At 42.7% G+C, this 26,359-nt stretch overlaps 3 protein-coding genes across 10 annotated transcripts; 2 read left to right on the plus strand and 1 right to left on the minus strand.

The window, feature by feature from the left end:
- The first annotated feature begins 2,863 nt into the window (after positions 1-2,863).
- inpp1 (inositol polyphosphate-1-phosphatase) lies at positions 2,864-6,359 on the plus strand. Its single transcript, XM_041033986.1, has 6 exons — positions 2,864-3,086; positions 3,811-4,016; positions 4,105-4,165; positions 4,509-4,709; positions 4,831-5,005; positions 5,543-6,359. The coding sequence occupies exons 2-6, from the start codon at positions 3,813-3,815 to the stop codon at positions 6,039-6,041; spliced, it is 1,140 nt and encodes a 379-aa protein (XP_040889920.1). The 5' UTR covers positions 2,864-3,086; positions 3,811-3,812; the 3' UTR covers positions 6,042-6,359.
- A 2,852-nt stretch (positions 6,360-9,211) lies between these two features.
- Positions 9,212-16,678, minus strand: dnajc14 (DnaJ (Hsp40) homolog, subfamily C, member 14). 2 transcript variants are annotated; one of them, XM_041033977.1, is made up of 7 exons: positions 16,576-16,678; positions 13,275-14,711; positions 13,017-13,123; positions 12,678-12,797; positions 12,366-12,526; positions 12,095-12,197; positions 9,212-11,423 (listed from the first exon to the last, which is right to left on the minus strand). In XM_041033977.1, exons 2-7 carry the CDS (start codon positions 14,493-14,495, stop codon positions 11,129-11,131), a joined length of 2,007 nt encoding a protein of 668 aa, XP_040889911.1. In that variant the 5' UTR covers positions 14,496-14,711; positions 16,576-16,678; the 3' UTR covers positions 9,212-11,128. The 2 variants fall into 2 exon arrangements, with proteins under 2 accessions (XP_040889911.1, XP_040889910.1); XM_041033976.1 differs by having other exon boundaries at positions 15,905-16,655.
- Positions 16,679-17,842: 1,164 nt separating this feature from the next.
- On the plus strand, positions 17,843-26,302 carry nab2 (NGFI-A binding protein 2 (EGR1 binding protein 2)). 7 transcript variants are annotated; one of them, XR_005893858.1, is made up of 9 exons: positions 17,864-18,019; positions 18,260-18,364; positions 18,598-19,563; positions 19,749-19,882; positions 20,968-21,019; positions 21,184-21,298; positions 21,436-21,621; positions 24,253-24,437; positions 25,810-26,302. XR_005893858.1 is itself a non-coding variant. In XM_041033983.1 (8 exons), the coding sequence occupies exons 3-8, from the start codon at positions 18,646-18,648 to the stop codon at positions 24,348-24,350; spliced, it is 1,503 nt and encodes a 500-aa protein (XP_040889917.1). In that variant the 5' UTR covers positions 17,843-17,953; positions 18,260-18,364; positions 18,635-18,645; the 3' UTR covers positions 24,351-26,302. The 7 variants fall into 7 exon arrangements, 6 of the variants coding, with proteins under 6 accessions (XP_040889917.1, XP_040889915.1, XP_040889912.1 ...); XM_041033983.1 differs by having other exon boundaries at positions 17,843-17,953; positions 18,635-19,563; positions 24,253-26,302; XM_041033981.1 differs by having other exon boundaries at positions 17,849-17,953; positions 24,253-26,302.
- Positions 26,303-26,359: the final 57 nt, after the last annotated feature.

Genomic DNA, 26,359 nt, shown 5'->3' on the forward strand with positions numbered 1-26,359 from the left:
CCTGTGGACCTCGCATGTCAACCATGGTTTCTGGTTAGCTCGAATGGTAATGGTTTTGCTGTGGGTGACATCGTCAATGCACTTTGTGATGTATGCAGTGACAGCTTCTGTGTATTCTTCAATGTCTGTGTGGTTATTGTTTGTAGCAGCCTGTTTGAAAATATCCCAGTCTGTTGTGTGGAAGCAGTCTTTTAGTGCTGAGCAGGCCTCCTCTGGCCACACACGTACCTCTCTTTGGGTTGGTCTGATGACTCTCACCTTCGGTCTGTACGCAGGTCTCAGCAGGATGGTGATGTGGTCTGAGAGACCCAGGTGGGGGAGGCCTTGTATGCTCCTTTGTGGTTTGTGTAGACAAAGTCCAGTGTGTTGTTTTCTTTGGTAGGGAAGTCCACATGCTGATGTAACTGACGCAGAAAAACCTTTAAATCTGCGTGGTTGAAGTCCCCAGCTGTTATGATAAACCGGTCTGGGTGTGCAGTCTGTTGTTCGCTGATGGCCTGGTAGAGTGGGCCGAGTGCTTCGCTCTTCTCTCTGGTGTTAGCGGTTGGGGAAGGAGGGGGGTGTAAACAGCGACCAGCAGAACCGCTGTAAATTCCCTCGGTAGATAGAAGGGCCTGCACTTCAAGATGATGAACTCTACCCGTGGCGAACAATGTTTATGCACAACAACAACATTCCGACACCATGCGTCGCTGATGTAAACACAGACTCCCCCGCCGCGAGTCTTACCTCCCTCCACAGGGACACGTTCGGCGCGGTAGCATGTTAGTCCAGCTAGCTTGATAGCAGAGTCCGGGATGTTGTCATTCAGCCACGTTTCCGTAAAAATGGAAACACATCAGTCCCTCACATCACGCTGTGCGGATCTAAGGAGTTTTATGTGGTCCATCTTGTTATCCAGTGATCTTACATTGGCTAGGATCAGTGATGGTATCGCTGGTCTGTGTGGGCTAGCTGCTAGCCTAGCCTGGATGCCTCCTCGCTTGCCCCGCTTCTGCTTTCTTTCACACCGCTTCCGACGTCTCCTCTCACGATGGGAAGCAGCAGGCGAGGCCGTTGGTCGATCGGGCCGGCGGAGTAATCCGAGGCTCTTGAGTTCCTCAGACAGTGCTTGGTCGAGAAAGTAGTTTGTTGGTGTTTTCCTGAGTTCCAAAAGCTGTAACGTTTTCCGGACGAAAGCGACGTACATGAACGTAAACAAAGTGCGCAGAAGGCGCTCGTACATACACAATTACACAAAGTTAGAGAGAGAGGGGCCGCTGCGTCCGTTCGCGCCGCCATCTTGTCAGATTATCCATAACAATCTGTCATATTTACAGGCTGATCGTTGATTTGTGTGGAAAATCTTAACCTGCAACCTAATAACTATTGCTGTGTGATAAAACAGTAGAATGTTTGCCTCTGAAATGTTATGGAATCAAAGAATAAAGTAGCAGAAATAGTTATAATTTAGATTTCTGAAATGTATGTCCACTCTGGTCTTCTTTTAAGGGGTCATTTATTTTTTTGTTTGGCAAAATAAATAAAGTATCAATTCATGTCTAACATGAATGGATTGTTCATTGCCACCACCAAATTACAAAAAATATCAGTCTCCAAAACAGTCTTCTTATTTACCAGAGAGCAGCAGTTCCCAATCACGACCCCTTGTTGGGGTTCTGGCTCCCAAATATTTGCCGACAATCGAGGCTGTTGAGATCACCAATTATCTCGTACGTCAGACCTCTTATTATACGAAACAGCAAATGAAAGCCTACAAAAGCCTGGAGGCATATCATTTTTTGGTGAGCGGGTGGGTCCACAACCTTGGTACCAAACGGCTCCAACACGATTATCGCCAGGATGAGTGTTTATTCGTATACTAGTTATGTATAGCTAGCAGCTAGCAAAAGCGGCTATAATGTCAACAAACACATCCTACAGAGATACAAGGGGGTTTATTTGTCAATTACATAGAAATACTAATGTATGAAATGACAGCGAAATAGCATTTGGACTACTGAGTCAACGTCCCCTAAAACGCTAGGGCAGCCTGAAAAGTCCCAATGAAGTCCATGTTAGACTACCAGCAACTTAATAATTATTACTATGTAAATGAGCATAAAGCGACAACCTAATGCAAAACACAGACACAAAAACCAAGTTAGCTAGCTAACATACCTTTGATGAAGTGGTCACTGCAGACACGGGCATTAGCAGACTGCTCCTCCCGACCGCAGACGTAGGTTTAAGATCCACCTTTTACGGCATTTCTCGCCTCTCTACTTTTGGTACTCTATAATAGCCTTTTTTCTTTTTCTCTATTGGAACGATTTGAGCACCGGTAAACTACACAAATTATAGGCATTTTTCCACACGGTAGATTCTCAGTGTGTCAGTCAGCTAACGGCTGAAACACTTCCTGCCCTCTATCTGAATTTGGCGCTCTCGCGTCGCTGCGTCTTGACGTCACGTGAAACCCATCTATTAATAGCCTAGAATCTGAATTAACCTCAAGTTTTAACCGAATGCCAAATTCATGTTAATTTGTTTTGTAAATTTTAAATATTTACAATTCATGTTTTTTACTCTCATATTTTATTAATTAATTGATTAATTGTATATATGAATACCATGGTTTACCTTCATTGTTGTTTGTATTTCTTTTTGTTCAGTAAAACACAATAAAACAATTCAAAAACACATTTTAAAAATATCCACCCGTTTGACAAACACCAACCCGGGGAGCTTGAATGACGAATTTGCACTGGAACGCACCGCGAGCTCCGCTTCCTGGTGTCCGCAGCTTGTAAAACACACTGTGCTCGTTGCTTGTTGCGCCGCTGTCTGGACCTTGTGCCTGTCGGCCTAGATGAGAGAGGACCGTCCGCCCTTCCTTTCGATAGGAAACTCGTACTGACGTAAAAGAAACCAGGGCAGACGGATCCCAGGGTTAATTGAGAGCGTCAATATCAGAGCTTTACTGAAGCTACACGTCCTGTTTCACTCCTGTCACACTAAAATATCCGCGTTTGGTGAACATAGGGGCGGACAGGAAAAACACAGCTACCGAAAGGGACAGACAAGAGGAAAATAAGCAGTGTTTGGTAAGGTCTCAGTCATTACACCGTAGTGTGTGTGTGTGTTTTTTTTTTCCTCTGGCGTTTAAATTCCTCGGCTACATTATCTAACCTCGTAAATGCTCGGCTAAATATTTGCAGCTTCGTCCACTGGGACGTTATGAGCAGTGGCATAGACAGCCGGAGTAAAGTTTACTACAATTGCAAGTCAATACAGCAAAATTGACAGTATTTAGGTTTCACGGAGGCCTATCTGTCCATCCCCAGAGAAGATATAGATACTATAGATATGTAATGTTCCTCTGACATAATCCAGCACTGTACAGTGTGTGGGCTCAGTCACTCAGTTGTCTTCATTGTGTTTAAGTCACTGTATGATCCACAGTTTCCCATACAATTATTAAGTTTTGCATACTTTCTAAATTATTATTTGGAAATTGGTATGTGTGTGTGTTTGTGTTTTTTTCCCTTGGAGGAGTGAGCTGCAAAATTCACCAGGCATTTGACTTCCTCACAGATACAGTGTGTGTGTGTGTGGTTCACATGCAAAGACCTTAAACCACATCCCTCCTTCAAGCTCGTCTTTTTTCAGAAACGCCCTGTTTTCATTCTGAGGCTATAATTAACTCAGTATGTGTATGTGTGACCTGCCTCATCTCTCTCTCTCTCTCTCTCTCTCTCTCTCTTTCTCTCACACTTGCAGTTTCCATCTCCATGTTAACTAAACCCTTTCTTCCTCTCCTCTGTTCAGGCATGGCTGATCTGCTGAGGCTGCTGCTGCGGGTGGCTGAGAAAGCGGCTAACGTGGCTCGGGTCTGCAGGCAGGAGGCTCCCCTCTTTCAGCTCCTCGTACAGGAGAAGACCGGAGATGACAAGAACAAGAAGTTTGTCCAGGACTTCAAGACGCTTGCTGACGTGGTGATCCAGGAGATGATCCGACATGATGTTGGTGCTCAGGTAGGAGAAGCCATTGTATAAGCATGGACTGTATAAATGTACTGAGTAATTATGTCCCTGTCATTATACTGTCTGTTCTTTTGCGCAGTTCCCTGAAATGGCTGGCTTCATTCATGGAGAAGAGTCCAACAAGTTTGAAAATGGGCTTGGTACAGTACTTAACACACTACATTCTCTTCCACTCTATTTACATTGGATGCAACCAACTTTAAACTCTTTGTGTGAGTGTGAAGGTTTATAGTAGTAATCACTTCACCTTCATAGAGGAAGACTAAATGCTAGCAGGGTTATAAATACACTTGACCCAATGATCAGCACTTGAGCCTCACTGTGATTGAGTAATCTGTCATGTAAAATAATCAGAACATAAAGCCAAAACAACGGTGCGTCAGTGTCCTATTTCAGCACGCTGCTCATTGCACTGTGTAAATATTTAAAGTCATTTGTAGTAAAGTAATCAAATGAAGCCTCACTGGCTCTGTGTGTCAACAGGAGAGAGTGTGACAGTCACAGTGTGCGCCACAGAGGAGGAGACCGCGGCGCTGCTGGCCACGGTGCTGGACGGCAACCAGATGGCGGCCTCTCTGCTGGCTCGAGCCATCCACCAAAACCCGGCGACCATCGACACCAGCACAGACGGTCTCACAGTGCCCCTCAGCCCGTCTGAGCTCGGCATCTGGATCGACCCCATAGGTGAAAGGCGCGGGCTTCTTTCTCTCTGCCGCAGGGAATTTATCTGAGAGCTGAAGGTTTGAGCTCAGACCTGAGTGAGAACTGATTGTCTCCATTTTCTTTTTTCTTTTTTTAAATTAAGATGCCACTAGCCAGTACATCGAGGGCCGAGAGGAGGTACTGGAGGAGGGCCACCTGTCTCCTTCAGGTCTGCACTGTGCTTTGGTTCTGATCGGGGTTTACCTCCGGAACACAGGCGAGCCTGTCATGGGCGTCATCAACCAACCGTTCAACTACAAAGATCCCTCAGGTGGAGGGTAAGTTAAAAAATATATATATTCTTTGACCTTTCAAACCTTGTGGTAACACTCAACAACCATGGACACCTCTAAGCAACGGACTGAGGATCTGAAAATGCTCAGTTTTTGCTTCAAGATTCAAGTCTGTGAGAAAGTGTGTCAAGTTAGAAACATGCAGTGATGAGTCTGGCCAGATACCTTACATGTCAGAGCACTCCTTAAACCATGGGGAGTGTTTAGATGATGAGGTGACTCACTGCTTGAAACTCTTGAACCTTCTGAAAAACTGTATCAGCAAAGTTTTATGAAATTCAGTTCATGACCAGTTTTTTAGCTTAAACTTACTCAGAAACTGACTTTGGTGGATGGCTGACAGACCTGTTTTTCCAGTGCGAGCTCAGCGAGTCCTCCAGTCAGGTTCCTAGTTGATGTTTGAGTGAAGGAATGAGCCGTCAGTCATGTTCGTTCTGAGTCTGCATTCCATCTTTTGACTTCCTGTATATCTCCCCTGATGTAAAATATTCTCACCTTCCCACTGCTTGCTTGCATTCACAGCTGGAGGGGGAAGCACTTCTGGGGTGTGTCCTGCGGCGACGTCAACATCTGCTCACTGTCCCGGCCCAAAGGTGGATCGGAAGGGGGGCGAGGCCTCTCTGTGGTGCTGAGCTCTAGTGAGAAGCAGGTAGTAAAGGAATCCCTGGCTTCACTGTGTGGCCCCGAGAAGCTGATGTACGCCTCCGGCGCTGGCTACAAGATCCTGTGTGTCATTCAGGGCCTTGCTGACGCCTACGTCCTCTCAGAGGGCAGCACCTTTAAGTGGGACTCCTGTGCCCCTCATGCCCTGCTCCGAGCCCTCGGAGGGGGAGTGGTAGACCTGACTAAGAGTCTACAGTCTGGCTCTGGGGCACAGGATCAGCAGACAGAACTGACCTATCACCAGCCTTACACTCAGTGTAAAGGAGCCGACCGCTGGGCTAACCACGGAGGCCTGGTGGCGTATCAAGACTGTTCTCAGCTCCACAGCATCATCGGGGCTCTGAAAGGCAAGTTGTAGATAAAACAGTGGATGTAAGCAGCAGATGCAGTTATTGTTAATCATACTCATTTCTTTTCTATATTAGAGGAAAGAAAGTTGGCAGTGAAATATTTTAATTATAATTAACACTGTCCTATTTTTAACCATATATATGTATATAAATATATATGCAAGTGTATGTTTTACAAGGTAAACTTCAGGTCTGGGCCAAAGAAGATTTGCAAATATTGTTTTTAGTTTTTATCGGAGGTTCCCAAACTGGAGGGCGGCCTCGCTCACGTCTGACCAGGGGGGAAAAAAACATTCAGCAGGAAAAAAAAACTTGAATGAATCCAATTCATTTGGGAACAACAAACAAACAAGAGCGTTCTGATGCTGCAGTTATGGCTGTCAAGATTCAGGTTAGTTGTTTTGCTCAGAGAGCAAAATGACATGAAAAGCACAAGATTTCCGTTTTTTGAGAGAGATTCAAGTTCATTGACAATATTCTGCACCAGCAGAGCTATGCAGGAAAATAAACATGCAGCTGACGTTCCCAATACTGTCATCAGTTAATTTACACATTCAGAAGTCAGGTAAAAAAGTTTGGGAACTACTGATTTACATCTTACCAGACAATCAAAGAATATTTTTCGGAGTCACTTTTACTCCCGTGAGTGGCGAGTTCCCAATCTGTCGCAGTTTGGCGACCCACTCTGGTTACTTCCTCCTCTCAGCTGCAATAAACTTAACATTATTTGTGAATTTTGCAAAGCTCAGACCCGATTTAGCAGTCATTAGACATTTTCTAAACTTTATAACCATTTGTCTCCATGTTGTATAAAGAGAGGTTGCCATAGTTAGGATGAACTAGAGTGCTCACTGCTGGACAGCTGAGGAACGCTTCACTGCCCGAGGAAAGGTAACGTGGCGTCACCAGACTGCTTCTGACTGATCTGAGGGATTTTTCTTGGATTTAAAGCAATATAAATTCCAGTAATGAAAAGTAATATTGCAAATTTTTTTTTCCACCCAATCTTACCTGTAAAAGGCAAGTCATAACAAGTCACGAGCGGGAAGGGGAGACTCAAATCAAGCATTGTGCAGGAATCTGCACCTCTCAGAAACAGCTCCTTGTAAGGAGGAGAGGGATACACATTGCCCTGCCCTCTTTCCATGGACATAGCACCATTAGTTAAAAAGGTCAGAGAATGGAAAAGCCATATGAGGTAAAACAGTGACACACAGAGCCCTTTTCAGTGTGGGTTTACAGTAAAATGAAATATTAGGCCAGTTTGAAGGATGGGACCTCTGCAGGTTAACACGCCGCCCTGAGGGAGATTCTTAATGTAGACTCGTGTAACTTTACTTTGATTGTCACTGTATGTGTTTAAGATGTCTTGTAACTTTGTAATTCATTGTTGAGCAACTGATAAATCATTTGTCCTGCACACGGAGCACAGAACAGAACAAACATTGTGCATATAGGAAATCATCTTTATTTTGAAAACCAGAGAAAGCGGGGGAAGGAAACCCAACAGCGATTTTGATTTTTTTTTTTTTCAAAACTGTTTGCCGGCCAGGGAACTTGCCACATAATTCCCTACAAAAAACCCTGATGATTGTCAGATATTTTTTGCAATACTTCTGCATATTCTGTTAAAAACTTGAAAACGAAAAAAAAACTGAAGTGTTGGCTCTTCCTTTGACTTCTTGGACTTAGAACTGCTACCTTTAACATACAGCACTGTACATTCTCAAGTCAAGGTGGATGTTGAAAACAATGCCTGCTTAATGTGGGTTCAGTTTCCTAGACAGGGACTGAAGTAGATATTTGACAGTATATTGTGATCTAAAAAACAGTTTTCTGACATGGTGGATAAGACCTTAAAATGGCCTAAACGTGTATGTAAGAAGAAAAAAATTGCACGTTGTTGGAAAAGAAAAAACAAATTTGTTAACGAAATATTGTCAGAGTAATTTTTGTTGATTTTTGTCAGATTGTCACAGAGTAAGAATATGACTTTAACGCTGACATCTTTGAAAATCAAATGTTAGCCCTAATAGTTTTCTCATAGTTTCTAATCTTCCTTCGGGCTATCTCATTGATTTTATCAGAATAAATTTAATCCAGGACTATTTTCACTCTCTCAATCTGCGAGAGACACTTTGATTGCTGATTTCATTTAAAAGGAAGCGCCACTTTAGTTTACAGTAACTCAATCCGTGCCTGGGAAACTGTCCAAATATACAAGAGGAAAACTATGTGACACACGAAGAGAAATGTGGTGAATTTAACGTCCTGCTGCAGTGAACTCAAAACAATATTTGCAACAAAGCTTCATCTTATAAGGCGACCACACAAACCCACATTAGTACAGATATTTGGGTTTCTCCAGAGTGGTAAGTGGAGTTTAAATGGCCGCGCAAAACATTTGTCACTCCTTTAACATTCGTTTTCTACCAAAAGAAAAAAAAAATCTAGCTTAGCGAGCTACACCTCCCACTCAGCTGCAGCTGGAGGAGTCTGGTTAGGCTAAATCACTGATGACTGTTCAAAACCCTCTGATGTTATTACAAGGGTAGGTGTGCAAATTAACACAAAAGAAAGAAAAAAAAAAAACAATGAACATGATATTTCTTATCACCAACTGTCAATATAAAAAAAATAACCTTTATCAAATGCCTTTTATCACTACAGTCTCACAATCTTCACATATCGGCTGTAAACAATAACAGCTCTGGCTTCTTAAATTAACCCAGGATGAAAAACCCATTTAAAGAAACCAAACCCAAAATACAAACCACTTATTGGATTTGTGACCCGTTCATGTTGTTACAAATAGTAACACTGCAGAGATTAAAAGGAAACTGGATAGATACCATTTTCTGTGAATCTGTGACCTTGACTTTCTGAAAGCTGAATCCCATCCAGACATTTTAACCTGTTTTCAAGACACTAGACCAGCTGACAAATCACAGCAACACTTCAGAGTCAGAACATTAATGTTGTTTATAAGCTGCCAGGACCCACTGAGATTACAGATGCATGGAAACCAATCAAAACTCATCTGTCTCAGGGTTAGAATGAATTTGAATGTTTATTTTTACTTTTCTATGGCAGATTTTTTTTTTTACTGACTTGTCCCGAACTGGGTGATGTTCATGGCAGATGCCCCCCCCCCCCCCCCCCCCCCCCCCCCCCCCCCCCCCAAAACATCACGGCTGACATAAAATGGCACTTAACAAAAAGGAGGAACTTGATGAAAATGGAGTAAAATTCAGAAGAACTGGGACATTGTTATGTCAATAACAACTTGAAGCACTATATGATGCAACATGTTTTGAAACTGCTGCCTTTTTACTGTAAAGCCAGTAATGATCAACATGAGGAAAGAGTATGATCAAAATACAGTTCTGAATGGAAAATTAAAAAAAAAAAAGCTTACATACAGGTCAGGTTTGCTTCAGTATTTGTAAATTACCTCAATGTCTGATTTTAAACTATATCAAAACATTGAAAACTCTGGTCGTGACCAGTGTGTTCAATAGGCCAACGTCAAACGTCAGAGGTCAGTAGTGTGGTTACACAGTGGATCAACAGGGGGCAGTATGAATCCATTTGGTGGTCTTTTTAACGGTAATGAAAATTTATCAACACTTCAAAAATGTCATGGTGTCACCTATGAAGTATTGAAACACCACCGAATTCACTCCTGCTCTGGGATTTGAACCTGTGCTGTAGTTAATGCCCCTGAACAACAGGCAGATTTAGCTTGTTTCAAATTGTACATCTCAAAACAAATAAAGCCCTTCTATCATTTTCATCTCGTCGTGTTCAGGTTTAACATCCTGCCTGCATCACAGGTTCATGTCTCCAGCTTCTGAAAAGGCATGTTCACATGGGCCGTCTGAGATGTAACTTCTTTTATTTTTGAGCCTGTTGCCATCAAAAAAAAACCCCAAACCTGATTTTACAGTGAGCGTCCTCTCATGAAGGAAGTGATTCTCTGGTAATCGCCACACAGGTAATCAGCACCAATTCTAACATAACTCTGGATGAGTGGGTTTAGTATGTGACTGTGCTACATTTCAAGGCCAAATGTTCATAAAGCGATAACAGGATTTGTTACTTCAGCAAACTTCACCACATACAGATCCAAGTCACATATAATTATGTGTTAACTAAATTTTTAAGTTCACAATAATAATAACATGGGGCAAATATGAATGAATGCTAGTTGTCTCAGAGGATTTCTAATGCAAGACAATGTCATACATGTGCATGTGACTTCTATTAAGCCATGCATACGAGAGAAAAGTGTTTCTGCCTCCTCCTGCTGTCTGTGTACCTACTACCAGAGAACCACACCATGTCCTGATTTAACTGTAAAAACTGTCCGCTCTCAGCTCACCTTTAAAAATGTGGCTACTGAACACGTTTTCCAAATATGCTGCTGTTTTTGTAAATTTATTTTAGTTGTGTTGGGTTTGGCTGGTTTGGATTCTTTCTTAAAAAAACGGTGGGCGAAGTGCAGATCTAGAGGTAGACCCACATGCCACTAACATGAGTAACACTGACACAGTGACGCTGCTCAGACCTTTATCTCCTTCATGTCGATTATAGTGATCTACAAATCACAGTCCAGCTGACTGCAACCCTCTTCAACAGAAGTCAGTGTCTTAAAAAAAGAAAAAAACCTTTCACAAAACATTAACAACAAAAGTGAGAGAACTGAAGTGTTAAAAAGCAGGTGAATAAATCATGCATTGCAGGATTTGGCAGGAAATTATGAAAGGAAAATGTTTCGTTACAGCATCCTGATGAGGATTTCAATGCCAAGGCTACAGTTGTCTTAAAGACCAACAAAAAATAAGGTGAAATGAGAGGTAAAGCACCATCACTGCCACCTCTTCAGCTCTCCTTCAATACTTGTATTCAGTCCACAGGCTCCTCTTTATGATCCAGTCTCTCTCCTCTCTGGCTGATCTGAGTGCAGCTTTACCCACATGAATCTTCTGCAGTTCAGATCTTGGCATGCCAACAGGCAGGCGAGAGACAAACATGGCCATTTTTTATTGTGTCCCTGTGTTTCTTTGTTGATGCTCTGAGAAGTCGACAGACTTCACCTCTGGAAGGGCTTCCGGACCTTCTTCCTCCTCCTGGGTGGTTTGCCGCTTTCAGCCCACGTCTCGCTGGACTCTGGCCGTTGACCCCCCGGCATGTGGAAACCTGTCTGGCCTGGGGGAGGGGAGAACGGGGGCGCTCCAGCACCAGGCGGGTGATGGTGAGGCGGACCTGAGGGGAAGAAGCCCCCATTGGCAGCCATGTCATTAGGAGGTCCTCCTTTAAAGATGCGGTTGAAGAAGTCCTGCAAATCGGCGGGGTTGGTCGGACCTGTGGCGTGCTCCGAGGGAGTCCTAAAAGGAAAAGTTCAGAGATCTTTTCCACTGGTGGCTCAAGTCTAATGATGCTCTTTTCTGCTTTTTAGGTGTGGGATGATTATATATTTCAAAATAAAGTATATCTTCAACACAAAGTACGAACAGGTTATAGTTTTTGTTTTGTTAACAACATTATCACAACAGCACAGAACACGACAGGGGAGCCCGTCCAGCAGTGGAAGGAGAAACTGTGTCAGCAGATGATGATGATGATGATGATGATGGAAGAAACTATCAGAATTAAGTTCATGTATTTATATGTTTGCATACTTTAACATCTTCTAACATTTTTAAAAAAGTATTTTACAAAAGAAAGTTATGTTTTTTCCTCATTAAAGACTGTCCTAATTTTGTTGTTCAGAAATCTATGTATTATATAGGAAAATCATTTTTGATGAAAAAATTTGTCCATTGAAATTTTCAAATCACCACAAACTATCTGCAAAAATCAGTTTATGAGGCAAAATGTAGGCACAGATGAGGAAGAAGAGGATGAAATGTTATGTTTAAGCTCCTGTGGAGCTGCAACAACAACAACAACTCCAAAATGAAGAAAAGAAGAAGAATGATAACAGGAGCACTTCTGGGGTCCCTGACAACCCATATTTGTTCAGTTTTACACGCTTGTTTCACCTGAGGGGACGTACCTGTGTCGTGTGGCGTTGCTGTTGTTCTTTGAACCAAAGGAGATGTGATAGGGTACACGGTGTGTGTCAGGGGAAATGCCTATTCTTTGGCAACCTGCCCACTCTGAAACATGACAGCACCACAACAGGTCACAGAGAGAAAAAAGTCAAACCAAGAAATAGTCTGTTCCTTAACTTGAGGAGGCATCAAGAGGGTTAGATACTGATAATACATGAACTCACGCAAACTACAGCATAACAGATCATCCGTAAATGAAACCCTGACATTCACCTGTAATATCATAGACCTTGCCATCCATACAGGCAAAGTATGTGATGCGTAGGCCCAACATGCTGGACTCGGCCCACAGGTCCCCCTCCTCAGCGCTATGGCAACGGTTGCATTCAGCACAGAACCGGGCCTCAGCAGGTTCTCGATCCATCTCGAACCGCCTGCACACACACAGGTCACGAAGGAAACACGAGTGTGTTGAAAAGTCTGAGGCACAAGACACGATTCAGCTTTGTGCGATACACAATGTTTAAGTTCAGACTGACAACGACGATGCAGATCTGTGATGACGCTGAGTGCGTGGCAACATACTTGTGTTTGCCTTCACACTTGGTACACATCATGGTGTTCATGGCTTCCTTCAGGTCATCCTGCAGTTTAGTGAGAAACTCATTCATGGACTTTGAGAGCTCGGTTGCTGCCATGCGTTTCCTGTGTGAATGAAACAGACTGGTTGGTGCTGTGCTACAACATTACACGCCAATGGAGTTACTACGCTTCACATTATGCAAGGTTGGTGTGCAAAGAGGGGCTCGTTCACTCTGCTGAGGCTAACGAAAAGAGGATAATATTCAATTCCACCAAATGAAGTAAATGTTTTTGAAGATACTTGATCTGTTTTGATGATAACCACATCTTCTGTGTACTCACAACTCATACTCTCGTCGTGTCTCTGGGTTACTGACAATATCCCAGGCAGCCCTCAGTACTTTGAACGCCTCTCCAGCTCGTGGGTGTTTATTCTTGTCTGGATGGACCTGAAAGAGAAAGGACAGAGGAAAAGGTTGCATGAGTAAGGGAGAAAATTTCAGCCTCAGATGCGGTTTATTAGTCATTATTTCAGGCATCCAATAGTAACATTTTAAATATGCAGTACTTCCAACTCAGCCACAGGCACTTCACACACACCTGGACAGCCAGCTGTCTGTAGGCCTTCTTCAGCTCAGCCTCAGTGGCGTGCACCTCCACACCGAGCACTGTAAAGGGGTCGAGCTCGTCCTCCGGCACCTCGGCCAAGGCCAGCAGTCTCTCCAGCTCCTGGCCCGACTGGCCTCTCCCTGCTCTGCCGGGTGACTCAGGCATGGATGGTGGTACGTGGCCATCTCTCCTGAATCGGCTTCGTACTCTCTCCAACAAGGACGCAACCCTCTTCCAAAACCTTGACTCCTGAAATGCTGTCCAGTAGCGTTTTCCCCGCTCTCCACCAAGACGGACCAACACACCCTTTGCCCACTGGGACCCAAGAATAACTAAAGCACAACAAAGTTTGAAACAAGATAAGGCAACTGTCTTTACCAACTTCACTGACCTAACAATTTTATCCAACAGGTTGGCTCCTGCGCATTTAGTCCACTTCAGAATCCGACTAGCGTCTGCCTTCATCCCAGGTATATCTGTAATCTTTAAAAGGAGCTGCTGCCCAAAGTTGTAAAGTTTCACCCCTCCAGTCTCCACACCGACTCCACAATTGTGAGTTAATGTGACAATAATCTCAATCATCATGTGGACGCAAGAGATGCACCAGAAGCTGAGAGACTCTGACAGCATCTCCTTGAAAGCTAAGACGAGCTGGTTGCCTGTCCGCCTGCGGCCCCGGTTCTGCTGATGGTGGTGGTGGTTACGTCTGCGGGTCTGCTTGTGCCGGCCACCACTGGACATAACGTTGCCTTTTTGAACAGAGGCAAATGCACTTTGACTGCTCTGTTCTGAAAAAGAACCACTGCTCTTCAGTTTGCACTTACGTCCGCTTCCCACGTTCCTCCAGCCAGACTCTCCATTCATGTGCTGCTCCTTCACAGATTCATCTTCTTCTTGACTTATAACCTGCGAGTTCTCATGATCTGCTGCGCTGTCATGCTCAAAACCATCTGAAGCCTCCTCAGTATCCTCTTTGGCCTCTACAGATCCACAATACTCTACTTCACCTATTCCAGAGTCTTGTGGAGTGGCTGGGTTTGGCGTGTCCTGAGATTTGAGACGGGCTGATTTGTCCTCCTGCTCGCAGTCATCATCAGTCTCTCTGGCCTCACACTGACTAGATTTAGTCACTAAGGTAGAATCACCATCAGGGATCTCCTCGTCAGTGTCTGTAACACCCTCCATCTCCTTCTCAGCTGCTTCCCTCTCCATGTTCCTTACAGCTGTTAGATTGAAACGCTGTGAAATTGGAAACTCATGGAAGAAGATGTCCTAGATCCATAATCTGGGGCAACATATTCCCCAGACTCTCATAGAGAAGTGAGACTGGGGGCTCCTGAGGGTCAGTCTCAGGTCCACCATATCAGCAACCACTTGTCAAAAGGCTTTTACATGTCTCACAGCTCACATCGTGCATCAGGCTGTTTCCTGAAAAGCAGCAGAATGAGGTGTAAATCAGAAATTGCTTATATCACAGCACATCGCTTCACACCTTCCAAAAAACTTAACCAAAACACAAATTTGATGGAAAAGTAAGAGCAGCAGGCCATACTGTTTACACTGTGGCTGCTATTCTTTTAATATATCCAGTTGTATTAGGACACTGTGGAAAATGTTAGATGATGGCAATAAATTTAATCATGTACTGTGATTGTTCAGGTATTTCATTTAAAAGGTTAGCCCAAAACCAGCTCTCTCAAGTCACTGTGTGTAAAAACATCACCATGACACATTTTATCCATATCACCCACCCCTACAGAGCAGTTAAGCTGACATTACTGGTCAGTTTTTCAGCTGACTGCCTGACTGACTGAAATTAATCACAAACAATTTAAATTAGAGATCATTAATAGTTTAAGATGAATTGAGGAGCAAAACTGTCAAACATGATCTGATGCCAGCTTCACCAATGTAAGCATTTGCCACTTGTCTCTGTTTAAGATAAGACAGGATTTTATTGATCCCACAGCCGGGAAATTTACTTTTGTTAGGCGGCTCACAAAAAACAGGATAAAAGTGCAGAAGCAAGAGGTGTACATGCAATCAAAGTAACAAAAAGTGTGCAAACTGTACATTTTATATGTACAATATAAAAAGTTAACAGTAGAAACAGTAAAAACTGACTATATACACATTTACACAGCAATGGAGGTGTGATGAAAAAGATACCGTGAGAAAATATTGCACAGTCCCACCATAAGCAGATGAAACGTGAAGACCAGTCAGGCCAGACCACAGTACAACTAAACAGCTGAGTTGTACAGTCTGACAGCAGCGGGAATGAAGGACCTGCTGCTGTGCTCCTTCCTACACTGTGGATGCAGAAGTCTGCCGCTGAAGTTTCATACCAGTGTAAACTATATCTGTGTTTTGAACAGTTAATTGGACGAAACAAGGCACCTGAAGACATCACACTGGGCTCTGGGAAACATTTTACCTTGCTGCTACTACTACTATGAAATATCAGCACTATTACAGCTCCTGTTCACCACGACTGTGTAAAATGAAGGCTTCTCTTCACATAGGAAACATGCTTTTAGGTTCAATAGGAGCTGTTCCTGCATAAACAAAAAACAAACTAAGGATGAATGAGTAATGTCATACATTAATGATTAACTTACATGGCATGTAGCCACACGGCCTTATTTGTCCAGTCGTTGATTCAGTTGAATAAGGTTTTCAGACCTCTCAGAGAACATTAAATTACTCTGCTTTGTTGTTTGCTAATTCAGCCAAAGAGAAACACGGTGTATCTAAAAAAAAAAGAGCAGCAGCAACAAACGTTTGACCTTTCAGAGGCGATTAAAAAAACGGAACAAAAACACACGAAGCCATCGCAAAACGGTGAACCACGTCCGACAAACCTCAAGTTGATTTAACTCTTGACTACAACAACAGATGTTTTACAGGCGGCTAATGTTAGCAGGCAGCAAGGCTGTTAGCATGAGGAAGCAGTCTGCCAGCTGGACGACAGACAGGCACTACAGGGGCTAAAATTAGACTGCCTCTGGCTGGCTAACCTGACAATATTTCGACTAAATAAGGTCTCAAACGAGGATAAAACGACAGCACAGCAGCCAAATGTTAACGCCTTCAGCTAGCAAGCAGACAAGCGAGCAGCTAACTGTTAGCTAGTAACAGCATAACGAGCCGGACTAGCTAATATAAACGCCTGTCCCCTCCAGAGGGGTCTGCCGAGTAAGATAAGGTATGTTCAGGACACCAGGCGAGTCCAGGAAGTAGGCACATTATTTTGCATTTTGCATTCAAACAAACTAGATGTCATATATACCTCTCAGATAACTGTGTAACCTTGTTTGTTAACAGACAGCCAAGTGTCCGTGTTGTTTTTTTTGTTTTTTTTTTAGCCACTTCTTCTTCTCCTGCTCCTTTTTTCGACTGCCTCCTATTTCCTCCTACTTCTCCTTCTTCTTCGATCATTTCTGACCGTCAGCAAACAACAAAAGGGCACTACTGCCACCTCTTGGTGTAGAGGTATAGCTGACAATTAACAGAGCACTTTGAAATGTTGTCTATGGATAGATTTTCCTTGATAAGGCCAGAAAAATCCAACATTTTATTTCCAACAACTTATTTCAGTCTAAACACCCAGTCAAATAGCATACTTAAAGTACCACAACCATAACCCTTTTACATGGACAGATTATGAACAATGGGCACCTGGGCACACACATGTAAAAGGCCCCCGAACACTCCTAAACAGGAGCAAGACGTCCAGACTTTCTTTGAGGTCACAGCATGTCTGTGCATGTTTTGCTTATGTTTATAGATGTCCATTAGTGTGTTGTTGTTTATGGTCATTGTTCCAAAGGACGGTGGTTTTCCAAGTGTATAAAAATGCTGAGACACCACAAAACAACTAATATATAAGCTGTAAATGTTTTCTAATGTCTTACACAAAGTACGCCATGTTCAAAGTATAGTCTATGTTTAGTATATTCTATGTTCAACAGGATGTGAACAGGTGGCTTCCATTGTGTTCCATTGTTCTTGAAACTAGAAACCTGGCAAACCTAAAACGTGGAGTGAAGAATAGGCGCACAATAAATACTGTACATGCTCCTCACTGTCTGTTGTGCTGATTCTGGATGTTCATGGGCAGAAACCTTGAGTAAAGAGGTAAAGAGTTTTAACTTGATGGACTAACAAAAGATTAAATTAATTCATTTTGTTGGTTATTGTGTCCGTTTATTTGTGTGAAGGTTCTGGAGTTTCACCTGTACTCTACAAAATAATGTATATGTATGACTACCCACCTGGCACGTAAAAAATAAAAAAAATAAAAAAACACTGTTCATGTAAAATTCACATCTGTTCACAGTTCTCTGAATAACCCATAGCCCTGGTGTTGGTGTGATGACTACTTGTTTGGGGGTCTTTGACATGGCAAAACTCTGGGAACCCCCCAAAGCTCCCGCATAATAGACAAATCTTGAAGACGTAGAGGGTTAATTTCAAGCACCCACCACCACCACCCACATCTCCAATTTGAAAGCCGCCTCTCTACCGGGAGAGGAAGGCTCTTTTTCGGTCAGATGGCGTGCTGCAGTCCGCCCCCGTCATTCTCCAGCCCACACAGACAGCAAAAAGGCAGCCAGCAACCAATACGGTGCGCCGGAGGAGGATTTCTGCCAGTGATTTCAGACGAGGTACGATACGCAAAGGGGATTTACTACGCCAATCTGAACCGGGGAAGCTTTCGGCAATAGGTAACGGTAAGAAACGAATAGGATAATAATTGCGATGTGTCTTTGAGCAGAGCGCTTTCTGCGAACATCTGGCTCAGGGACACTTGCCTCCAGTCGATGTTTTTTGTTTGTTTGTTTTGTTTTTTTTATCTGAACTGGAACCAACAATCCGAGTGTTTCTACTTTAGTGTTGTCTAATTGTAACGTTGTCTTGTCTACCTGATGAAGCGGCAGTAGCCTAGTTTTCATTTTCTTTATGTTTATCAGTTTAACTCCGGTAGTACCGACCCTGTGACATCGGTGGTTGGAGAGACACCTTTGCGTAATTACGCCGGTCTCCTCTCTGCACATCCGTCTCCTGACCCGAAGAAGGTAAGAGAGGTTTATACTCCACCATTTAGTCATGTAAAAAAAAAAGTGTCTAAAAAGGTGATATTAGTTTGTACGAACGACGCTATTCTGCTCTAAAGCATGCAAAAACTCCCAGTATTCATCTATTTTCATTATGAAGGTAGAATAAACTAGAAACAGGTATACTGGGTGTAGTCCAGGTGGCAAAGTCTTTATCTAAAATAATAACTTGTACAGGATTTCTCCACCTGCAGGTTCATGTCTTTCCTTTCTCCTGCCTAAACTTTCCAGTGCTGTGTGCCATGTCTCTGCCACGCACACTTGGGGAGCTGCAGCTCTATCGGGTGCTGCAGAGGGCCAACCTGCTGGCCTATTATGAAACCTTCATCCAGCAGGGCGGTGACGACGTGCAGCAGCTCTGTGAGGCAGCAGAGGAGGAGTTTCTGGAGATCATGGCACTAGTTGGCATGGCCACCAAGCCACTGCATGTGCGTAGGCTGCAAAAGGCCCTCCGAGACTGGGCGGCAAATCCTGCCCTTTTCAGCCAACCCGTTTCTAATGTTCCCCTTGGGGGCATCCCGCTGTTCAAAGTTGACGGAACGGGCACAAGTGGATCGGCAGGAGGACCCAGGAAGTCTGTGAGCAATGGGCAGCCGGGGTCACCCTGTGAAAGGGATGATCGGGCATGTCTTACTCCAATGCACAGTGGGAGTCCAAGAAGCCCCTGTTCCCAGGCCTCCCCACAGCCACCAGACGCACACTACAGGGAAAAACTGTCACCCATGGACCCACACTGGCTCAGCCCAGATCCAGATGGGAACTGCACTTTGGCTTCTGCATCTGGAATAGAGGAGGAGCCGTCCAGCCCACCTCTGCTGTCAACGTGTCCTCCTGGCCCCTCCACGTCTCCGAGCCCCTCTGCTTCTTTTGCCCCAGCTGCTCTGTCAGCCTGGCCTGGAGGTGGACGAGAGCTGGACGGGGAAACAGCAAGGGCGGTGGTGGAGAGCGTGGAGAGGCTTCTCAGGACCCTGCCCAGGTCGGATCCTGCAGAGGTGAAGACTTTGCTGAGGATGAACAAGAAGATGGCAAAGACTGTAGGGCACATCTTCAAAATGGGGTCCCAGGATGTGAACAAGGAAGAGGAGATCCGAAAGTACAGTCTCATTTATGGACGCTTTGACTCCAAGAGGAGAGAAGGCAAGCAGCTCACACATCATGAGGTAAAAAAAGCATCAAAGACCACAGCTGTGATGAAGTTTTGAATGTATCACATCATGTTTCATACGTACAGTGACCTGGCAAAGAAAAGTTCACAATAAACCAGGAGGCAGCTTTAACCAGACAAAACATTTCAATCATTTTCACAGTGACCATCCCTCCTTCACTCAGTGCTTTTCCTCCTCAGCTGATCATCAATGAAGCTGCAGCCCAGTTCTGTATGCGCGACAATGCCCTTTTGCTGAGACGGGTGGAGCTCTTTTCTCTGGCTCGGCAGGTGGCGAGAAAATGTGCCTACACCTCCACACTAAAGCATGCAAGGTAAGGGAGAGTTATCTGTTCAACAGCAACCGATGATCAGCACATCTCACACCAGCTGTGTACTGATCACTCCTCAGGCTCAAGCAAACGTCTGTTAGAGAATCAGGAATATAGCTTTAATGATCCATCTCTGTGGAAAATATGGATCCTCATAACGTATTCATGGCAAAGAAGTATCATGTGAGCTACATGTGAATAAGTGTGAATGAAATAATTTCATAGCTGAAAAAAAAACACATATTGTATTTAGCATATTGTACATATACCAGGTGGTTTACATGAGTCATCTTCCCACCAGTGTGTTCCTTTTCAGAATGAACCTGGTTCAGATCGCAGTGGGAATTGAAGTCCAACCTGTGTAGTGTTAGTTTAATGAGCTGTCTTTGGTGCCACACACGAATACACAAAGACTTACACTATTTGTTAATGTTCACAAAACATTTTCACATATGTTTATGAAAATATGTATGAATGTAAATGCCAGCACAAACAAACTAAAATATCCCATAAAATAAAGTTATTACAGAAAGTAACAAAAGAGCACAAACCAGAACTAAATAAAAAATACTTTGATTTTTTTGATTGTTCTATTTCTTATGATGATAGCATGTCAGATTTTTTCCTGTACGTATCATTTTATTGGTAGTTTAGTTTAATTTAATTTTATATTTGTAGTTACAAATGAAATTAAATGAAAAAATTAGTAACCTGAACAATAAAAAAAACTACAACAAATGTGTTAATTTGAGTTCAACTTTTGCTCATTACCACTTGGCATTCAAATATATATGCAATCTTATCCAACCTGTATATTTACATTTGAATAATTATGGTAAATGCTGTAAATAGTTATGTTGCTAAATTATAGTAAAAACTATGTTCCAAAACACAAGCTGAATGAAGGAGACATAGAAGTAAAAGTGACTTCTTGTCTTTTGTGTAAGAAGACTGTCTTCCTCACTATCTTTATCTGAAGATTTAATTCATATCTCAAGGCCTTCCCTAATGACTGGAGGAAGTTCCTGTTTCCAAGGTCAAAAATGAGCTTTCACATTCACAATGGCTTAATTGTTTTCCTCCTGCAGGACAAACGCAGATGAGAACAGTGTGGTGTCCCAGAAGAGAGCGAGACATGAGGTGGGTCCTCAGGACAGCACAGTCACTAATGTTCAGTGTTCAATTAATCTTCCAAACGCCAGATTTAAATGTGATTCTAACATGTGGCGCTTTATGTGAACGCTGCCAAAGTCCAGGTCACTTGTCAGAAGTTTGAATTGAACTGACAGCGTGATGTGTTCTAGGTAATTGTGCCTGAGGGTGTGTCATCACTTCTTGGGGTGGAGGGCTCAGAGGGTTTGACCCAGAGGGCAGATGACGACAGCTTATCTGCAGAAAGCCTCGACAGTGTATCACACGGTAAAGACCTCAGACGTGTGTCATAAAAATTTGTTTTTTTTTGCCATGAGCTCTGAAAGTGAACTAGACATTCTTATTTCTATAAGAACTCAGTGTTTGGAGACAGCATTTACACCCAAATCTGTCTGTCCTGTTAGACATTGGCTCACAGTGCAACCAGTCTCCCTCCCCACGTCCCCACACCGACACCTCCAACCCTGCCAGCTGGAGTCGCCATCTCATACAGCAGACGCTAATGGACGAGGGGCTGCGATTGGCTCGGATGGTGTCACATGATCGGGCTGGCAAGCTCAGCCTAGGGTCAGAAGGAACTCACTCCACAGGTGACTTTTCAAATGATAACTTAACAGTATTATGTGCTTAATAATAGACACAGAATAAAAGTCTGTTTTGCAACGTTTGCTCATCTTTGTGCTAGTTAAGGGAATAGTTTGACATTTTGGGAGACATTGTATTTGCTTTCTGGCAGAGATGAGATGAGAAAACCGATGCCAGGCTCATGTCTGTTCGTAAATCATGAAGCTACCACCAGAAGGCAGTTAGCTTAGCCTAACATGAGCACCTGAAATAGGAGGAAACAGCTAGCCTGGCCTGGCCTGTCCAAAATGAGCAAAATCCAACACCTCTAAAGCTCACTTCTTATTATGCTACTTCTTGTTTGTTTTATCCTTACAAAAAAACAAAGTGTACGGGGCGTTAAGTGTTAACTATTTCTTGGCTAGGAGCAGTTTTACACTTTGGTGTTTGTACGGCTTAAACAAACAAGAGAAAACCTGTTAATTATTGAGCTTTAGAAGTTCTGGTAGGCGGGTTTTGTTACTTTTGAGCCAGGCTAAGTGTTTCCTCCTGCTTCCAGTCTTTATGCTAAGCTAAGCTAACTGGCTGCTGGTGGTAACTTCATATTTGCTGTATGGTATCGATCTTTTCATCCAGCTCTCGTCAAACAAGCAAAGAAGCAATGTCAAACTATTTCTTTGAGTCGGAAATAGAGGAAGAATTAAATATACATATATATATATATACATATATATATATATATATATGTGTGTGTGTGTGTGTGTGTGTGTGTGTGTGTGTGTGTGTGTGTGTGTGTGTGTGGAGCTGAATTGAAAATGACCTACAGAGACTCCCTAACCTCTCCTAACAATTAATATTTTATAGCTCAGTGGTTTGAACTCTTGTGAGCCACAATCTGTCTGAGGTGACGCCTCCCACCATGCACAGCTGAACTTCACCAGACTGTAAATTAGAGACGATAGAAGTTAGAAGGGGAAACAGAAGGAGGTGGAGAGCGATATATTGAGAGGAAAAGAGTGAGAGAAGGAGGTGGGGGGGTACATTGCTATAGCACTTCTTTTCTACCCTGCTACTGTAGCGTTTTTCTGATGTATCACAGCTTCTCACTAGAAAGAAAAAAGCAAGTGATCCGGGCAAGTTAGTCGTTCTGGGCTGTGATAGCCAGTTGAAGAGATGAAGCGAGGAGAAGGAAGCCAGCAAAGACATGAGGGGGCGGGGGAGGGGAGGGGAGGGGGGGTAGGAAGTACTCTGTGGGCGGCTGAATCGGACCCCCCCCTCCTTTCTCAGCATCAACTGACGTCAGAGTGTGTTAGGTGCGTGGGCTGAAGGGCGGGATGGATGGGGCGTGGGGGCGAAGGAGTGGGAGGTAATTGGAGGGGCGTTGCATTGACTCACCAAGCGACAGTGTACAAAAATAAAACCTGTGGGCAGGGAAATGGCACAGTCTTTTTTATACATCTTCTCCCTCTACCAAAAGGACTGCGGAAATAACAAAAAAATGACATATGTTTCATCTCTGACGTCGATCTCCCTCACGTTGTCTTGTGTTTTTTTTTTTTTTCTGTCTCACTCATCCAAGTTTCCTACTCCTGTCTCTCTCATTAATCAGAACTTTCTCTCACTTCCTTTCAACGTCACCGTTGTCTGCCATAACTTGTCTTCCGTTTCTGGTTTATGAAGACAGTATCATACAATTTCTCAGACAGTCTGTTAACAGCTAAAGCATGAATACCGAGGCCTTAATCAGAGTAAATCAAACCACTTGTATTTTTATTTGTATGTTATTGAATATGTGCTATTAAATTTTTCTGGTATTACAAGTAACATTGTTCACACATTATTAAATTACTTCATGCTGTTAAAACACATGGACACTGAAGGTTTCTAAAGGAGCAAATAAATTAGTTCATAGTCAACAAATGAATATTGTTTGACTCGCAAACAAAGGAGAAAAACTTTGGGTGCTATTAAGACCTCAAACATGAAGAAGTGGCAAGAGTACATAAAACCATTTAAAAAATGTCTGGTTATTCATAGCTCTTCACAGCAAGCAAATGAGTACACTTTAAAAGTAATTTTCCAGTAAGAATACAGAATGAAAATCAAGTTTTGTTTGATTTATTTCCTCATCTTGTTCGCCTGACTTGTTGACGTCATTACTACCTATCACCAGCCAAAAATCATTAAAATCTGCTACACTGGAGACTGTTTATGTTATTCAGCTACTTGGTTTGGTCATATAAACCATGATGACTTCACTCCATGTGGGAAACTTTCTTGCTGAATTCCCCAAACTATTATTCAAAGATATAAAAACACTGGTTGCATCTTCACTCTTAGCTGATATTTATCCTTAGCTGTCTGTGCTGTCATTGCAGTGCTATGTGCCATTCATCTTGCATTCAGCGCTTTAAACAACAGCATCAAATCAAAAGGAAGGTTTTGCAAAAACATATCAAGCTAGAGTTTTTTTATTTTATTTTATTTTATTAATCTCCAGTTAATTAACATAACTCACGCAATTTTAAGGTGACTTCTAAGTCAATTCACTCATAATCTTAAAAAAACGCTTTTTAGATACTTTTCAGTGGTTCTCTGTATAGACTTTGTTTTTAAGCAGCTCCTATGCTCATCTGAAACTTTACGTCTCTCCACAGACCATGACAGTAAAGTGGAGAGGCGGAGCTCGATAACAGCATGCAGGAGCAGTAGCCCTTGCATCATCAAAGACGACTCCAGCCAGCGGGGGAAATGAAAATGCTCTGAAGTTATCAGAGAACTTGTGCTCAGGCCTGCCACTGAACTCCTCTCAGAGTCTGCTGTACAGGCTGTAACCCAGCAGGTTTTTCCACGTGCACTTCACTGACATCGTGAGCATCACAACTGTGAGAAGACTCTTACTGACCACAAACTCTATACAGTAGACACCAGAATTTACCAGCGACTGATATCATAAACCTGCAGTGACTTCTAAATGCTGAAGTTGTGGATCAAGTTAAAAAATGTTCTGTTCAGAGTTTATATTCAGTAAATAGGTAGGGGAGATGAACACATGGACTACATGTCCCGCAGATTTCAGCTGATAGTAAAAAAAAAAACTACAAGATTTTATGAGGAAAAACCTGATGTTTTTGTTAGATTAATCATACTGTTTTGAGCAGTGCCATGTGGTGAAAAAAAAGCCACCTGTTCCAGATGAAATGGGCTTGACACAGCAGGGGGCACTGCAACTTTGGAAATGGACTCTCCTAACTTAATCTTGAGTAACAAACTTGAGTAACAAACCAGTTATACAGTTATACTTTTTTTTTGTAGGGACACTTTTATTGACATTGTCAGTAAGTAATAATATGAGTATGATAACATTATCTGCAGTTCATCACCCTCAGGAAACCAGTGTTTGTTTTTAACAAAATTCAGCGTGGTAGTCAGATTAAGTCAGACAAGAATGATATTCCTTGACATTCAAAGACAGTTTACATAGATGGAGTGGGAAAACAATGAGCGTATGTGGCATAAGCTGATCTACATCTCCCAGAGCATAAACTCAAATGCCGCTGTCAGGCTCTGAGGCCTTTTTTTTTTTTCCTTTGCTGCATCATCTAATCACTCGTCAGATCTGAACAGGCATGCTGAGGTCTATGAGATATGAAGCCACCAGTCTTCATCATTTGCTCCCTCGCATCTTTCTTTGATAATATTTTTTGCACAAATGGCTGATATGGTGTTTGTAAGAGATAAAGCTTCAGGCTTTTGTTTGAGGCATTTCATTATTTTTAATTGTGTGAAAATGTACTCAGAGCACATTTTCTAAATTCAGTGGCATGAAATAAGAATACAGACGCTTTATTGATTCCCAGCCAAAAGCTGATTTTTCAGTTGCCTTTTTCGACAGTGAAATCAGGTTTCAGACTCGCAGAGCAGCAGGGTTCAGTGTCTTGCTCAAGGGCATTTTAGCAGTGAGGCTGTTTTCTGACTTTGGAGCTTTGAGCTCAGCTCAGCTTCCCTCTCATCTACAAGTTCAAGTTATGCGCAGTAGGTGACATTGTATAGCCTTTTGATTAAACTGCATTCAGAACTACATTGCAAAATTTAGAGAATTAAAAAAGTTAATAAAATAACATTTAAAATAGCGTTTACCACATCATTTTTAAAAAATGTGATGAGTAGTGTAGATTTTGATTCAATTCTTTCTTTCTTTTTTTTTTTCTTAGCTGTAGCGGAAACTTGTGGGCTGTAGCGCTGTGTCTTTGGGATGATTTCTGTAGTCTTAGATACTAACAAGGTGAGCTTTACGTTAGTTTCCCTTTCTAAAAACAGTTCTTTTCACCGTTCCGACAGTAACGTAGGGAGAAATAATCTCACTATTTTCCAAGCTTTTAGAAAGAAACAAAGAAATCTCATGGTGCTTGACTTTTGATACAGCAGCTCGTGTTACTTATTTCAACCTATTGGCCCTCAAGAGGAATTGTTGAAATGTGTTTGAACTTCATATAATGACAAGGCTCATGTTGATAATTAATGAAAACGTAAAGATTTTTGTACCCTTAATCACAGAGTATGTCAGTGAGGTAGCTTGCTGTGCATCAGTTACACCTGCCTGTCTCTTGAGCATTAGTAACCTCCTCAGTTTATTATGTTGCAAAACAGATTATTTATTTTGTTACATCTCAATAAATGTTATTTTATTGCTTAAAAGCCACCGTATTGCATTGGTTTCCACTGAGAATCTTTTTTTTTTTGTTTCTTGGGTGTTGGAGGAGG

The sequence above is a fragment of the Toxotes jaculatrix genome, chromosome 3 (assembly GCF_017976425.1).
Source record: "Toxotes jaculatrix isolate fToxJac2 chromosome 3, fToxJac2.pri, whole genome shotgun sequence".
Lineage (NCBI taxonomy): Eukaryota > Metazoa > Chordata > Actinopteri > Toxotidae > Toxotes > Toxotes jaculatrix.